Raw genomic sequence first — 15,280 nt, 5'->3', positions numbered from 1 at the left:
GCCTTTAGCCCCATTAGTTTCCCTCGTACTTTTTCTCTTGTGAATGTTATTGTATTTATATTCCCCCCCCCCCCCGCCCCTTGATTATTTATTTTTGGAGTGCTATTGGTGTCTTCCACTGTGAAGACTGGTGTAAAGTATTTGTTTAACTCCTCCAATGTCCTGGTTTCCCATTATTATTTCCCAGCCTCATTCTCTAAGGCGCCTATGTTTACTTTGGCCTCTCTCTTTTTTATATATTGAAAGAAACTCTTCTGTCTCATGACGGTCAAGGAAAGAACTACAAGTACACCCTGAAGGCTTCACTTAGTTGAGAGTTTTAATATCGACTTTTGGGACCTTGGAGTGTAGCTGGCGCAATCAAATAAAAATGCTGCAATCATAGGCAGAGAAAACTCAACAAGAGGAAATCCTAAAAGGACAACAACCTATCCCAAATTCAGTCGTTTGCAGCAGAACCTTCCAGGCACAGATCGGCCTTCGCACTTGCCAATATATCCACCGGTTTGCTACCAATTACTCCAGGTGACAAACATGATCATAGAAGTTCGAGAGATCATAGAATCGCTGCAGTGCAGAAGAAGGCTGTTCAGCCCATCAAATTCTACACCAACCCTCTGAAAGTGCTCCCTACCTAGGCCCACTCTCCTGCACTTTCCCTGTAACTCCACCTAACCTTTAGACACTAAGGGACAATCAGACCACTGGGGACATTGCTTGCCTTCTATAGCTTCTGGATACAGAAAACAAACAAGGATGCAAGAGGTTATAAGCCAGGAAAAGAACAGATGAAAGAGTCTGGAAATTAGGAAATGAAACATTAGTTGCAAATGTTGATTTTGTAAACCTGATTTATCTTGCGAGTAGTGAAGGTAGGATCGACATTGGTATTAAATGTCTTGCTTGGGGCTAGCAAGAACATTGTTCACACCACTTATATCAATAAGATTTTATTTTCCCACATTCTTTTTCTCGCCGTTGTACATAGAGCAACCATAACAGGAGTATTCACTAATTCTGTTCTGTCTTCAAATTGAAATTAAGCACTTTTGTGATTTTTGTTTCCCCTCTAATTTGAAAGTAAAAAGTTGCATTTTGGTTAAATGCTTGACTATCAAGTCTTGAATTACACTAAAACTGATTTGTGTTCCTGCTTACCAGAAAAAAACAAAAGCAACATATTGACGATGCCCCCGTAGTGGATGCAGTACCAGGCACATACATGAAATATAACATGAACTTTGAACATACTGGCATGTGTATTATCTTCAACAATAAGAATTTCCATCCAAGAACAGGTAGATTATACCTTTTTAACTATGCTTGTGTGCAAAGTAAAATTGATGATTGGGAGGGAAGATTTCTATAGAACTTTTGTGTTCTTTGTAGATTATTTAAATTAAGCTTGAATCAAAACCAGTGCAGTTACTTTTTTATTATTTCGTGAGATGTTGGCATTTGCCCATTCCTAGTTGAACTTTAACTGAGTGGTTTGATGGATCATTTCAGAGGGCAGTCAATCACATTGCTGTGTCTGGAGTCTCATATAGGCTAGACCAGATACGGCTGGTAGATTTCATCGCTAAAGGGCATTAATGAGTCAGGTGGGTTTTTGCAACAATCAACAATTGTTGTCGTGATTGCCATTGCAGACCCTCGCTTTATATTGCATTTAAATTCCATCAGCTGCTGTGGTGAGATTTGAACCCATGTCCCCAGAGCATTAGCCTGAGCCTCTGGATTACTAGTTCAGTAACACTACCACTATGCCATAACCTACTAGTTTGCAATCGACTTGTGCTACTCCTGAGTATTCTGTTTACAGATGAAACTGTTATATGTGAAATACTTATGTCTAGACGCTTATTTATCTGTGTAAACATTATAGTCAGATATCTCCATTCTTGAGACTTCATGATACAATAATCATTGATGGTCATGCAATTATGGTATTTTATCAGTTAACAAATAACCTGTTTTAATACCCATACATTTGCAAAGTTTATGTTCACCGACACTAGTAAAATCCTCAGGTTTATAGAATTAGCTGATTGCATACAAAACAGTGACAACGTCACTATTGTTCATTCACCTTTGTGTAATCTGGTAAAACATGTGGAAAATTAAACACGATTCCTCATCCAAATCCCTATCTAGTTGTGAATCCTGCTGCAAGTGTGGTGCAACAGGATAACTATTAACGTATTGTTTCTTGATGGTCAAATACCTTGTCTGTAGTGACCCTGAAACTTGTAAGCTACCCAAACAGCATTATTTGAGAAGCTGTCAGATGTAGAACTGATAGCTATTGTAGAACAAATAGCTAGATAGTACATTGATGAGAGGATAAAAGGATAAAATTATAATTATTTTTCTTCCTCTTAACTTTATGAATAATTCTCCATTGTTTTATAGGCATGAGCAAACGTAACGGTACAGATGTAGATGCTGGTAATTTAATCAAGACATTTCAAAAACTGGGTTTTCACACTATGATTCATAATGATCAAACATGCGATGAAATGGTTGAAAAGCTGCAAAATGGTAAGCGTTTGTCAAAACCAGGATAAAATTTAGTATGATGCAGTAATACAGTTTCAAAAATCTATGATGTGGAGATGCCGGCGTTGGACTGGGGTGAGCACAGTAAGCAGTCTTACAACACCATGTTAAAGTCCAACAGGTTTGTTTCAAATCACTAGCTTTCGGAGCACTGCTCCTTCCTCAGGTGAGCAGTGCTCCGAAAGCTAGTGATTTGAAACAAACCTGTTGGACTTTAACCTGGTGTTGTAAGACCTCTTACTGTAAAAAATCTATGGTCGTGGCTAAGTTAAACTGAATACGATGTGATTGATATGCTTGATAATTTTCAGCTCCAGATGTAGTCTGATGAATCGTTATTTTAATCATGCTAAGCGATGATATATTGAGACCATTTCCGTCTAAATGGGGACAAAGTTTTCAAAATTATGAAGAATTTTGATGGTGTTAATGGTTATAGGTAATGAGTTGTTTGGAGTAAGTGAAAAAGGGCCATCAAATTAAAGTAGCCACAAATCAAGAAAAATGATGGGAAAATAAGCTATTGTACAATGCAACATTTTGCATTTAATGTAGAATTTTAAAAATAATTTTTCTGTTAATGTAGTTAACCAAAGAAAGCATCCATCAAAAAATAATTATCTTTATGTAGCACCTTTCATGGCTACCGGTCACCCCAAAGTCCCAAATGGCTTTATAGCCATGGAGCAGATTCAAAGGGTAGTTACTATTATGATGCAACATTCTGAATAGTAAGGCATCTGACCTTCATTCCCATACCGTTCTCCAATGTCGCATGAATTTCTCTGCCATCCAATGACATCCCTATGCATATGAGGTGGAATTTTAACTGGAGGATTTAGTATAATGTGCTATTTTAATTTCTCTGTCGTGGACATTGTAGAGACACCCTTTACATTTGCTCATTTATTGCAAAGCAAATCGCACAGGTGTTTTGTCAATCTTTCTTCTTTAGCTTAACAGATGACCATAGTGATTATGCAGCTTGTAGCTGCATGATTTTTTTGTATTACTTTTGTTTCTCCTGTTGTAACAGTATTCCTGCTGGTAGCTTGTTGATCTGTTTGCTTGCTCAATTGTTTGTCATACATGTGAATTGCCTCCTGGTTATCATACTGGTAAATCAGTGGCCAATGAATGATGTTTATAGTTTACACCCAACTTGACCCATTTTTGGCAAAGCAAGATGAGGCAATTTTCCATGACCACAATCGAACAGCCTCGTCGTGCCCGACTTGGTGAGGCAGCAAGGCCTCTAAATCTCCTGCAAGTCTCTCATGAGATTTGCGACGCTCGGATCGCCTCTCTCACGTCACGTCGAGATCCAGATATCACCCTCGCGACATCCAGATCTCACGCTCGTTAATCACCAGATTAACATGTTTAAATGAGTCATTAGGCTCACTTAAATACGTCTGCGCCAGATTATCTTGAAGTCTGAGCTAGATTGCTCGTAGTCCTGCGAGACTTCGCCATTGTGCCGTTTAACACTGGTCCGCACAAACGAGGACCAGGCATAATGGAACCGGGAGGGTGGGGGTGTCTCCCAGGCCATTGGAGGCCCTGGGTGGTTGGAATCTGGGCAGGGTGGTACCCTGGTGCTGGCATCTTGGCACTGTTTGGGTGCCAGGGATTGGGCTCAGGGTGCCCCGCCCTTAAGAGATGGGGTATGGGGGGGGCTCAAGGAACCCCCTAAGAGGTACGTTGGTGTGGGGCATCCGGAGACTACGGTGGGGTGGTTGAGGGGGACGAGAGATTGGGGTGGCATTTGGAAATGGCTAAGCTTGACAGTGCAAGAAGTGAAGTAAGTGTGACCTTGGCGGGACATTCCTTGCTGAGGCCCAAAAAAAGCAAAGTCACGTTTGATAGCGGGGTCAAAGCACTGAAAAACACTCCGCTTTTCATGCCCAAAACAAGACCTTTTTTTTCTGTTAAATCACGCCCCATAAATTGCACATGTCCTCAAATGTACAGAACAATTTGTAATATAACATTTTTTAACTCTTCTGTTTGTTTGTACTACAAGTTTTATGGTCTTCCTCTCCTCCTCCTCCTTTAAGACACTGCTTAAACCTGCTTCCTTTGTCCATGGTTTTGCCCATCTGTCCTAATATCTCCTTATGTGATTTGAAGTTAAATTTTATTAATGTTTCTATAGATGTCTTGGAATGTTTATTCTGTTAAAGTGCTCCAGAAATACAAATTGCCATTGCTAACTTTGTTTTCACTGATATAGATTAAAACTGTTTCCTCTTTGGTACAGTGACTTTGTTCAGTCAAATAAAAATTCTGTCTCTCTATTGTGCCCTCCACCCTCTGTGACCAAAAAGGGTGAAGGTTTCCATTCCTGTGCTGAGATATAGATTAATCTTGGTACTTCTAACTTTATGCTTGTCATTAACCCTGCTGTTCAAATACAAGACCTTAGAGAGATGGTAGGAGTTTACTGGCATTAAGCCTTTTGGGGATGTGCTCTGAACATGCTATTCAGAATCATGGCGCTTATTGTAATGATTTCCCTGCAAATTCATAAGTGTTGCTGGGAAGACCATCGTCCCCATTGCTAATTGCCTTATGAAGGTGGTTATGAGCCACCATTTTGGACTGCTGCAGTGCATCTGGTGCAGGTACACCCACAGTGCTGTTAGAATGGAAGTTCCAGGTTATTGACTCAGCAGCAATCAAGGATTGGTGATATAGTTCCAAGTCGAGATGGTGTAACCTTTGATTTCAACACAATTTTATTACTCAAATTAATAACAATTTTTTGAGTAATCAAATCTTTGAAAGTTATTTTGATGTTTAAACCTGGATTTTGTTTTTGTTAATAGCTGCGATGAGTGACTACAGCCAAATGGCTTCTTTTGTCTGTATCTTCCTTAGCCATGGAGATGATGGGAAACTTTATGGAACCGATGGTGTTCAAGAACTTAAAGAATTAACCAGTATCTTTAGAGGAGATCGATGCAGATCTCTGGTTGGCAAGCCAAAGCTGTTTTTTATACAGGTAGGTATGAAAGTGTGTGACCTGCGTGTGCTCTTAGCCACCAAAACTAGATTATAGATGTCCACATGTATTTTTGCATCTTTTAGTATTGAGGATATCTGTGGCAAGTAGTACGATGTGGACAGAAATGGCCCCAGAGTAGTTATGCTTCCTGTTTCCTTTTGTGAAAGTGCTATGTCAAGTTGCAGAATAGCTAGGATTCTTGCTAAGTGGAGGAATAGGGATGTTAATGCATAATGTGGTTCTACACCAGTTTACAACTTCCCTCTGATTTGTGAACTAAGGTTTTAGAGCAGCGCAGAATTGCTGAACAGAATGTATTCTTTCAAAATTAATGTAAAAATTAATACATGCTTATATGCCTCTTGTGTGTTTGGCCTAATTTTTTCAACTTTGTTTGATGATCGTCATTATACTATTGGGTCAATCAGTATCACTAGGGGCTGGTTTAGCACCGGGCTAAATCGCTGGCTTTGAAAGCAGACCAAATCAGGCCAGCAACACGGTTCAATTCCCGTACCAGCCTCCCCGAACAGGCGCCGGAATGTGGCGACTAGGGACTTTTCACAGTAACTTCATTGAAGCCCACTTGTGACAATAAGCGATTTTCATTTTTTTCATTTTTCTTCTTTGCAAGCACTGGAGTAGAGCCAGGCATGGATCTCATTCTGGACAAAACATGGATTGGCATGACTTTGTAAACATGAAACATAGAAAGTAGGATCAGGTTATTCGGCCCTTCGAACCTTTCCACCATTCAATATGATCGTGGCTGATTCTCTATTTCAACACCGTACTCGCACACTCTCCCCAAACCCTTGATACCTTTGGAGCCTAGAAATCTATCTATTTCCTTCTTAAATATAATCAGTGACTTGGTCTCCATTGCATTCTGTAGTAGAGAATTCCACAAGTTCACCACCCTCTGAGGGAAGAGGCTTCTCTCATCTCAGTCCTAAATGGCCTATCACATATTCTGAGACTGTGACCCCATGTTCTAGATCTCCCCAATCCCACAGAGGATATAAATGAAATGAAATGAAAATCGCTTATTGTCACAAGTAGACTTCAATGAAGTTACTGTGAAAAGCCCCTAGTCGCCACATTCCGGCGCCTGTTCGGGGAGGCTGGTACGGGAATTGAACCGTGCTGCTGGCCTGCCTTGGTCTGCTTTCAAAGCCAGCGATTTTAGCAGAGTGAGCTAAACCAGCCCCTGAATGAATGAATGTATGAATGAATGTGTAAATGAATGAAAATCGCTTATTGTCACAAGTAGACTTCAAATGAAGTTACTGTGCAAAGCCCCTTGTCGACACATTCTGGCGCCTGTTCGGGGAGGCTGGTATGCGAATTCCCTGCATCCAGTCTGTCTTTGATCCCCTTTCATTCATATAAATTCCAGTGAATACAGGTCCAGTCGACCCAATCTCTCCTCGTACAACGATCTTATCATCCCAGGATTCAGTCTCATGCACTTTTGCTGCAGTCCCTCTATAGCAAGCACATGTTTCAACCTTTTCAATCAGTCTCCCAGGGCAGCACAGCAGTACAGTGGTTAGCACAGTTGCTTCTCAACTCCAGAGTCCCAGGTTCGATTCCCAGCTTGCGTCACTATCTATGTGGAGACTGCACGTTCTCCTTGTGTCTGCGTGGGTTTCCTCCGGTGCTCTGGTTTCCTCCCCTAGTCCAAAGATGTGTGGGATAGGTGGATTGGCCATGCTAAATTGCCCTTAGTGGCCAAAAGAAAAGGGGTTAGGTGGGGATCGGGGGATAAGTTGGAGGGTGCTCTTTCCAAGGGCCGGTGCAGGCTCGATCGGCCAAGTGGCCTCCTTCTGCACTGTAAATTCTATGATTCTATTCCCTTTCTTATATAAAAGGACCAAACTGCACACAATACTCCAGGTGTGGTTTCACCACGGCCCTGTACGGCTGCAGTAAGACATCCTTGCTTTGTGTTGTCAGCAAACTTGGAAATATTACTTTTGGTTCCCTCATCCAAATAATTGATGTATTATGTGAATAGGTGGGGCCCAAGTACTGATGCCTGCAGGACCCCATAGTCACTGTCTGCTACTCCAAAAAAAAACTATTTATTCCTACTGTCTGTTCCCCGTCTGCACTGGTTCACTTTTATTTTCCAAAAAAATTATTATATCTTTCCATTACAATCTTCCCATTTTTGTATTCTTACAACAGTATCTTAAAGGATTCAAATACAGCATTTAAGTGCAGTTATGGATTACAGGAATGGATGATGATAATAGATTTATGAGCTGACTGGCATCTTTGTCAAATTTCCTTGACCCTGTATCTGCCTGAATTGACTCACCTGCCCAAGGAAAGATGTATTGCGAAGGCAAGCTGAGGGAAATGAGTACAAAGTGTGCCTGGCTGAAAGCACCACTGATTTGTCATGGTTAACTGCCCAAGGATCAACACATATATATATATATATATATATATATACACCACCCATCATTTACCTAAATTATCTTTTCTTTGCTCCACTGGCTTGGAATTTACTTTGCAGATCTTTTTGTTGGTTACCATAGAGCTAGTTCCATTGTGCTTTCAGCTGTATGTTTTCGGTATATAGTTCAGAGGGTCTTGATCTGCCAGTGTGCTTGGTTGCATTTCCTGGAGTGGTGAGTGATTGTTTCCCTTTAGCTCTGCTCCACCTCTCAGTCTACAGAAGTTGGCAGGAATGAGAGCCATTCTGGCTGCCATAAACCTTGTGCTGAATTCCTGGTTGGTGCCTGACTTCAATTTACAGCTAATTTGGGTTGGCCATTGATTATGCTGAGTTCTGGGAGTACCCTATTTATTTTTTGGTTAAAATTCTGCAACAAATTCTTTGTTGGATTATTGATTCGGTGTTGAGATAGATAGAGAGCAGTTGCTTGTTGCTGTTGAACAAGTTTATCTAAGTCAAAGAGTCAGGATGGCTTCATGAAGAGGAAATCATATCTGACTAATTTATTAGAGTTTCTTGAGGAAATCTAAACCTGTGGATAGACGGGAACCAGTAAAATGATGTGTTCTGGAAGGCATTTGACAAGGTACCCCACGGTGTTAGAGGTAGTATATTGACATGGTTAGAGAATTGGCTAATGGGCAGAACAAGAGTGAGTGAGGAAAAGCGGTTCTTTTTCAGGTTGACAACCTGTAACCAGTGGGGTTCCACAGGGGTCAGTGCTGGGACTGCAACTGTTTACAATACATATTAATGACTTGGCGGGGGGGGGGGGGGGGGGGGTGGAAGAGAGAGAGAGAAGAGAGAAAGTGAACTGTAAATTTGCAGATGACACAAATAGGTGGAAAGACAAGTTGTGAGAGGGATACAAACCGTTTACAAAGTGATATGATAGGTTTAGTAAGTGGGCAAAAAGTTGGCAAATGGAGTATACTGTGAGAAAATGTGAAGTTCATTTTGGAAAGGAGAACAAAAGAACAGTATTCTTTAAATTGAGGAAAGCTTCAACACAAAGGGACTTGGGGTACTTTTGCACAAAACATAGAGAGCTAGCACATGTCCAGTAGGTAGTCAGAAGGCTAGTGGAATGTTGGCCCTTATTTCAAGGGGGTTGGAATGTCAGCGTGAGGAGGTCTTGCTGCAATTGTACATGGTACTGGTGAGACCACATCTGGAGTACTGTGAGCAGCTTTGGTCCCCTTATTGAAGGAAAGATATTCTTTCATTGGAGGCAGGCGGTTCAAAGAAGGTTAATTAGGATGATCCCTGGAGAGATTGACTTATCAGCAAAGGTTATACAGGTTGTGATTCTACCCATTGGAATTTGGAAGAATGAGAGATTGGACAGGCTAGGACTTTTTTTTTCTTGGGAGCGTAGGAGACTGAGGGGTGATCTTATAGAGGCGTATAAGATCATGAGAGGCATGGATAGGGTGAATACACTCAGTCTTTTTCCCAGGGTTGGGAATTGAGAACGAGAGGACATAGGTTTAAGTTAAGAAGGGGAAGAATTAATGGCAGCCTGAGGAGCAACCTTTTTACACAGAGGGTGGTACGAATGTGGAATGAACTGCTGGAGGAAGTGGTTGAGGCAGAGACATTGACAACATTTAAAAGGCATTTGGACAGATACATGGATAGGAAAGGTTTAGAGGGATATGGGCCAAATGCAGGCAAATGGAGTTCGCTTAGATGGGCTTATTGGTTGGCATGATCTAGTTTGGGCCGAAGGGCCTGTCTCCACGCCAAGAATTCTATTACTATGTTGTATTAAGGGGATAGTGTAGATGGGCCTTAAAGTGGTTTCACAGGTCGGCGCAACATCGAGCGCCGAAGGGCCTGTACTGCGTTGTTATGTTCTACGTTCTATTACTTAACCCCCTAATCTACGCTAGCCTACCCCCCAGCCCCCCCCCCCCCCCCCCTCCTTTCTGCTGACGATTAATTATCTGTGAAGAAGTCAACAAATGGTTCCCACCTCCGTGCGAACCCTAACAGTGGCCCTCTCATGGCAAACTTAATTTTCTCCAGGCAGAGGAAGCCAGCCATGTCCGATAGCCAGGTCTCCGATTTGGGGGCTTCGAGTCCCTCCATGCTAGTAATATCCGCATCTGGGCTGCCAGGGAAACAAAGGCCAGAACGTCTGCCTCCTTCTCTTCCTGGATTCCCGGATCCTGTGACACCCTGAAAATCACCACCTCTGGGCTCCACGCCACCTTTGTATTTACTATCTTGGACATGACATCGGCAAACACCTGCCAAAATCCCCTCAGCCTTGGGCATGCCCAGAACATGTGGACATGGTTCGCTGGTCCCCCTCCCGCACATTTCGCACACCTGTCGTCCTCCCCAAAGAATCTGCTCATCCGGGCCACTATCATATGCCCGGTGAACGACCTTAAATTGGATCAGGCTGAGCGTAGCACATGTTGCGGTCGCGTTGACCCTCTCAACGCGTCCGCCCAAAGGCCCTCCTCTATCTTTCTCTCTTTCCCCCCCCCCCCCCCAGCTCCTCCTCCCACTTTTACTTCAGCTCCTTGGTCTGCGTCTCCTCCGATCCCACAAGCTCTTTATATATGTCCGAAACGCTCCCCTCTCCTATCCATCCTCTAGAAAACACCCTATCCTGAACCCCCCTTAGCGGCAGGAGTGGGAAGGTTGGTTCCTGCCTCCACAGAAAGTCCCGCACCTGCAGATATTGAAATTCATTTCCCCCCGCCAGTGTAAACTGCTCCTCCAGCGCCCTCATACTCGGGAAGCTCCCTTCTATAAACAAATCCCCCATCCTCTTGATCCCCGCTCTCCGCCAAATTCAGAGCCCCTGTCAATCCTCCCAAACCGGTGATTATCGCAGATTGGGGACCAGACCGGTGCCCCCTTGGCTTCCACATGTCTCCTCCACTGCCCCCGGACTCTCAGGGCTGCCACCACCACTGGACTGGTGGAGTACCGCGCGGCGGGAACGGCAGAGGCGCCGTTATTAACGCCCCCAGACTTGTGCCCTTACAAGAAGCCGTCTCCATACGCACCCATGACGACTCTTCTCTTCCCCCCCGACCCCCACCAGCCACCTCCACACCATGGCTATGTTAGCCGCCCAGTAATAATTGCTGAAATTCGGCAGCGCCAGCCCACCATCCCTCCGACTCCGCTCGAGCATTGCCCTCTTCACTCGCGGGGACTTGCCCCCCCCCCCCCCCCCACACACAATGCCCACAATAAATTTATTGACCCGCTTAAAAAAGGACCGCGGGATGAAGATGGGGAGACACTGGAAAAAGAATAAGAATCTCGGGAGGACCGTCGGTTTTACCGTTTGAACTCTGCCCGCCAGAGACGACGGGAGCGCATCCCATCTCCGGAAGTCCTCCTTCATCTGATCCACCAACCGGGCCAAGTTCAATTTATGTAGCCTGTCCCAGTCCCTCGCCACTTGGATACCGAGGTATCTGGAACTGTCCCCTACCAACCTGAACGGCAGTTCCCCCAGTCGCCTCTCCAGATCCCTAGCCTGGACCACAAACATCTCGCTCTTCCCCATATTAAGCTTATACCCTGAAAACCGGCCAAATTCCCATAATTACTTCCATCCCTTTCATTGGATCTGAAACATACAAAAGCAGGTCGTCTGCATACGGCGAGACCTTGTCCTCCACCCCCCTCCTCTCTCTCTCTCTCTCTCTCTCTCTCTCTCTCTCTCTCTCTCTCTCTCTCTCTCTCTCTCTCTCTTCCCCCCCCCCCCCTTCCCGGACCAGCCCCTTGAGGCCCTCAGAGCAATTGCCAGCGGCTCTATTGCCAGCGCAAACAGCAGTGGGGAGAGGGGGCATCCCTGTCTCGTCACCTGGTGCAGTCTAAAATAGTCCGAAGTCGTCCTGTTCGTCTGTACACTTGCCACCCGAACCTGGTACAGCAACCTAACCCAGTCAATAAAGCCCCTCCCAAGTGCGAACCGCTCGAGCACCTCCCATAAATAATCCCACTCAACCGGTCAAAAGTTTTCTCCACATCCATCGCGACTACTACCTCCACCTCCCTGCTCTCCGGGGGCATCGTGATCACGTTTAACAGCCTTCTTACATTGGCTACCAGCTGCCTGCCCTTAACGAACCCCGTCTGATCCTCCACAATAACGTCCAGTACACAGTCCTCAATCCTGGAGGACAAAATTTTGGCCAGCAGTTTGGCGTCTACGTTCAACACGGAAATCGTCCATAAGACCCACATAGCTCCGGGTCCTTGGCCCGTTTCAGGATCAGCGAAATCGTGGCCTGTGACATCGTCTGGGGCAGAGCCCCTCTTTCCCTAGCCTCGTGAAACACCTTCAACAGCACCGGTCCCAATGTTCCGGAGAACTTTTTATAGAACTCAACTTGGTACCCATCCGGTCCTGGGGCCTTAACCGACTGCATGGCCCTCAAATCCTCTACTATCTCTTCCAACCCGATCGGGGCCCCCAGCCCTTCTAACAGCTCCCCGTCCACCTTTGGGAACGTCAGCCCCTCCAGGAAGTGCCCCATCCCTCCGGCCCCGCAGGGGGTTCCGACCTGTATAACCTGCTGTAAAAGTCCCGGAAGACCTTACTCACCCCTGCCGAGTCCCCAACAAAGTTCCCATCCCCGTCAATAACTTTCCCTATTTCTCCAACTGCCTCCCTCTTTCTGAGCTGCTGTGCAAGCATCCTGCTGGCCTTCTCACCATGCTCGTATATCGTCATCCTCGCCTTTCTGAGCTGTTACACTGCCCTCTCTGTGGTTAACAAGCCAAATTCCACCTGTAGCCTCCGGCGTTCCCTTAAAAGCCCTGCCTCTGGAGCCTCCGGAAAACCCCTGTCGACTTCTAGAATCTCTTTTCCCAGTCGGTCCGTCTCTGCCTTATCCGTCCTGTCCCTGTGAGCCCGGATCGCAATCAGCTCTCCTCTCAACACTGCCTTCAGTGCTTCCCAGACCACCGCTGCTGAGACCTCCCCTGTATAATTCACCTGCAGGTAGTTCAACATACAATTCCTCAGCCTCTCGCACACCACTTCGTCCGCCAATAGCCCTAATCCAACATCCATTGCGGGCGCTGCTTGCTATCCATACTAATCTGCAGGTCAACCCAGTGCGGAGCATGGTCCGAGATCGTAATCGGCGAGTACCCCGTGTCCACCACCCCTGCCAGTAGGGCCCTACCTAAGACAAATAAGTCGATCCGATAGTACACGTTATGTACGTGGGAGTAAAAAGAAAACTCCTTCGCCCTCGGCTGCCTAAATCACCATGGATCCACCCCCCCCCCCCCAATCTGCTCCATGAAACCTTTCAGTTCCTTTGCCATTGCTGGCACCCTGCCCGTTCTCGAGCATGACCGATCCAGGCCGGGATCAATAAATATTAAAGTCCCCTCCCATGATCAGCTTGTGCGAGTCCAGGTCCGGAATCTTCCCTAGCACCCTCTTTATAAATTCCCCGTCATCCCAATTTGGTGCATATACATTAACCAGCACTACCTTCATCCCCTGCAGCTGACCACTGACCATGATATATCGACCTCCCACATCTGAGACTATTCTACCCACCTGAAATGTCACCCGCTTATTAATCAAGATCGCAACCCCTCTAGTCTTTGTATCCAGCCCCGAGTGGAAAACCTGATTGATCCAGCCTTTCCTCAATCTGACTTGGTCCAGTACTCTAAAAGGTGCGTCTCCTGCAACATTACCACATCCGCCTTCAGTCCCCTCAGGTGCGCAAACACAGATGCCCTCTTTACCGACCCACTTGGCCCTCGAACATTCCATGTGATCAGCCTAATTGGGGGGCAAAGTGCCCCCCCCCCCCCCCCCCCCCCCTGCCGATCAACAATCCCCTTTCTTGGGCCCGTCTCCAGCCCCTGCGCCGCACCTCCTCCGGCTCGCCCCACGGCGGCCCCCACTCCCGACTTCCTCACTGTGCCTCCACCAAAGTCCCTCCCTCGTCAGCAAAACCGATCTCTCTCTCCTCTCTCCCCCCCCCCCCCCCCCCCCCAACCACCCAGCAACTCTACTCTTAAGACCTAAGCCATCTGGTAAACCGAACATATGCACCCCCCCCCCCCCCCCCCCCACTGTGCTTCCGTGAGCTAGCTCACCCAGCTAGCTTGGTGGCCCCCATCACCAAAAAGTCTCCCACCTATTGTTCCCTCGCTCCCCTCCCCCCTCTCATACAAACAAATTCCCTCATCTAACAATCCCCAGACAAACACCCAACAACAAGAAAACACAAAAACGAAAGCACCATCCACCGAAACTCAAACACACCCGTCTCCATCCCACAAAAGTGCACGTTAATAAAAACGAAAGGGACATTGCCAACATCCACCGAAAAAAGAACCCGAAAAAGGAAAATCAACTCTTTTCCCCCCCCCCCCCCTTAAACAGAAATCCAAAAACAGAAATGAAACGGTAAGAGGAGGCAAAACCAATTTAAAACAGAATTAAAAAAGAGAACAAAAAAAGAAATAGGGCCCAGTATAGGCCAACAAGTTGCCTCAGAGTTCGAGAGTTCTCAGACCCCCACCAGTTCTTTTCTGTTAGCAAAGTCCAGCGCATCTTCGGGCGATTCAAAATAATCATGCTGGTCCTCATGTGTGACCCAAAGACGAGCCAGATACAGCAGTCCGAATTTCACCTGCTTCTTGAAGAAGATTGACTTGACTTGGTTAAAGCCTGCTCGCTTCCTCGCCACCTCCACACTCATGTCCTGGTACACTCGCAGGATAATTTTGTCCCACCTACAACTCCACGTTTATGTGGCACACCGAAGAATACATTCCTTGTCCAGGAACCTATGAAATCTCACCACCATTGCCCTTGGAGGGTCCCCCGCTCACGGCTTCCTTGCAAGCGCTCTGTACACCCTGTCTACCTCTAACGGTCGGGGGAATGCCCCCTCCCCCAGCAGTTTTTCGAACATACACGCTACGTATGTCCCAGCGCCTGCTCCCTCAGCCCTCTCCGGGAGCCCGAGAATTCTTAAGTTCTGCCGGCGGGACCGATTCTCAAGGTCCTCCACCTTCTCCAGAAGCCTTTTCTGCTGGTTTCGAAGTATCCCCACCTCCAGCTCAACCGCTGTTTGATGCTCCTCCTGCTCAGCCAGCGCCTTCTCAACCTTCTGGATCGCCCGATCCTGGGCGTCCAATCTATGCTGTAGCTGATCGATCGATTCTTTAATTGGGTCCAAACATTCCCGCTTCTGCTTGGCAAAACCATCCTGGATGAC

The 15,280-nt window shown here is 46.0% G+C and overlaps 1 protein-coding gene across 3 annotated transcripts in view; it reads left to right on the top strand.

Annotated features, from left to right (window-relative positions):
• The window catches only part of LOC140429193 (caspase-7-like), a 79,723-nt gene that overhangs the window by 48,836 nt on the left and 15,607 nt on the right, over positions 1-15,280 (top strand). For all 3 annotated transcript variants that reach the window (XM_072515877.1, XM_072515879.1, XM_072515878.1), the window contains 3 exons: positions 1,162-1,298; positions 2,416-2,544; positions 5,394-5,569. In XM_072515877.1, coding sequence (XP_072371978.1) covers positions 1,162-1,298; positions 2,416-2,544; positions 5,394-5,569 — 442 coding nt within the window. The remainder of the gene's footprint in view (positions 1-1,161; positions 1,299-2,415; positions 2,545-5,393; positions 5,570-15,280) is intronic.

This window comes from Scyliorhinus torazame, chromosome 9, assembly GCF_047496885.1.
Source record: "Scyliorhinus torazame isolate Kashiwa2021f chromosome 9, sScyTor2.1, whole genome shotgun sequence".
In the NCBI taxonomy this organism is placed as follows: domain Eukaryota; kingdom Metazoa; phylum Chordata; class Chondrichthyes; order Carcharhiniformes; family Scyliorhinidae; genus Scyliorhinus; species Scyliorhinus torazame.
Note: the sequence above shows the minus strand (reverse complement) of the source record. Positions and strands in the feature narration are given on the sequence as shown.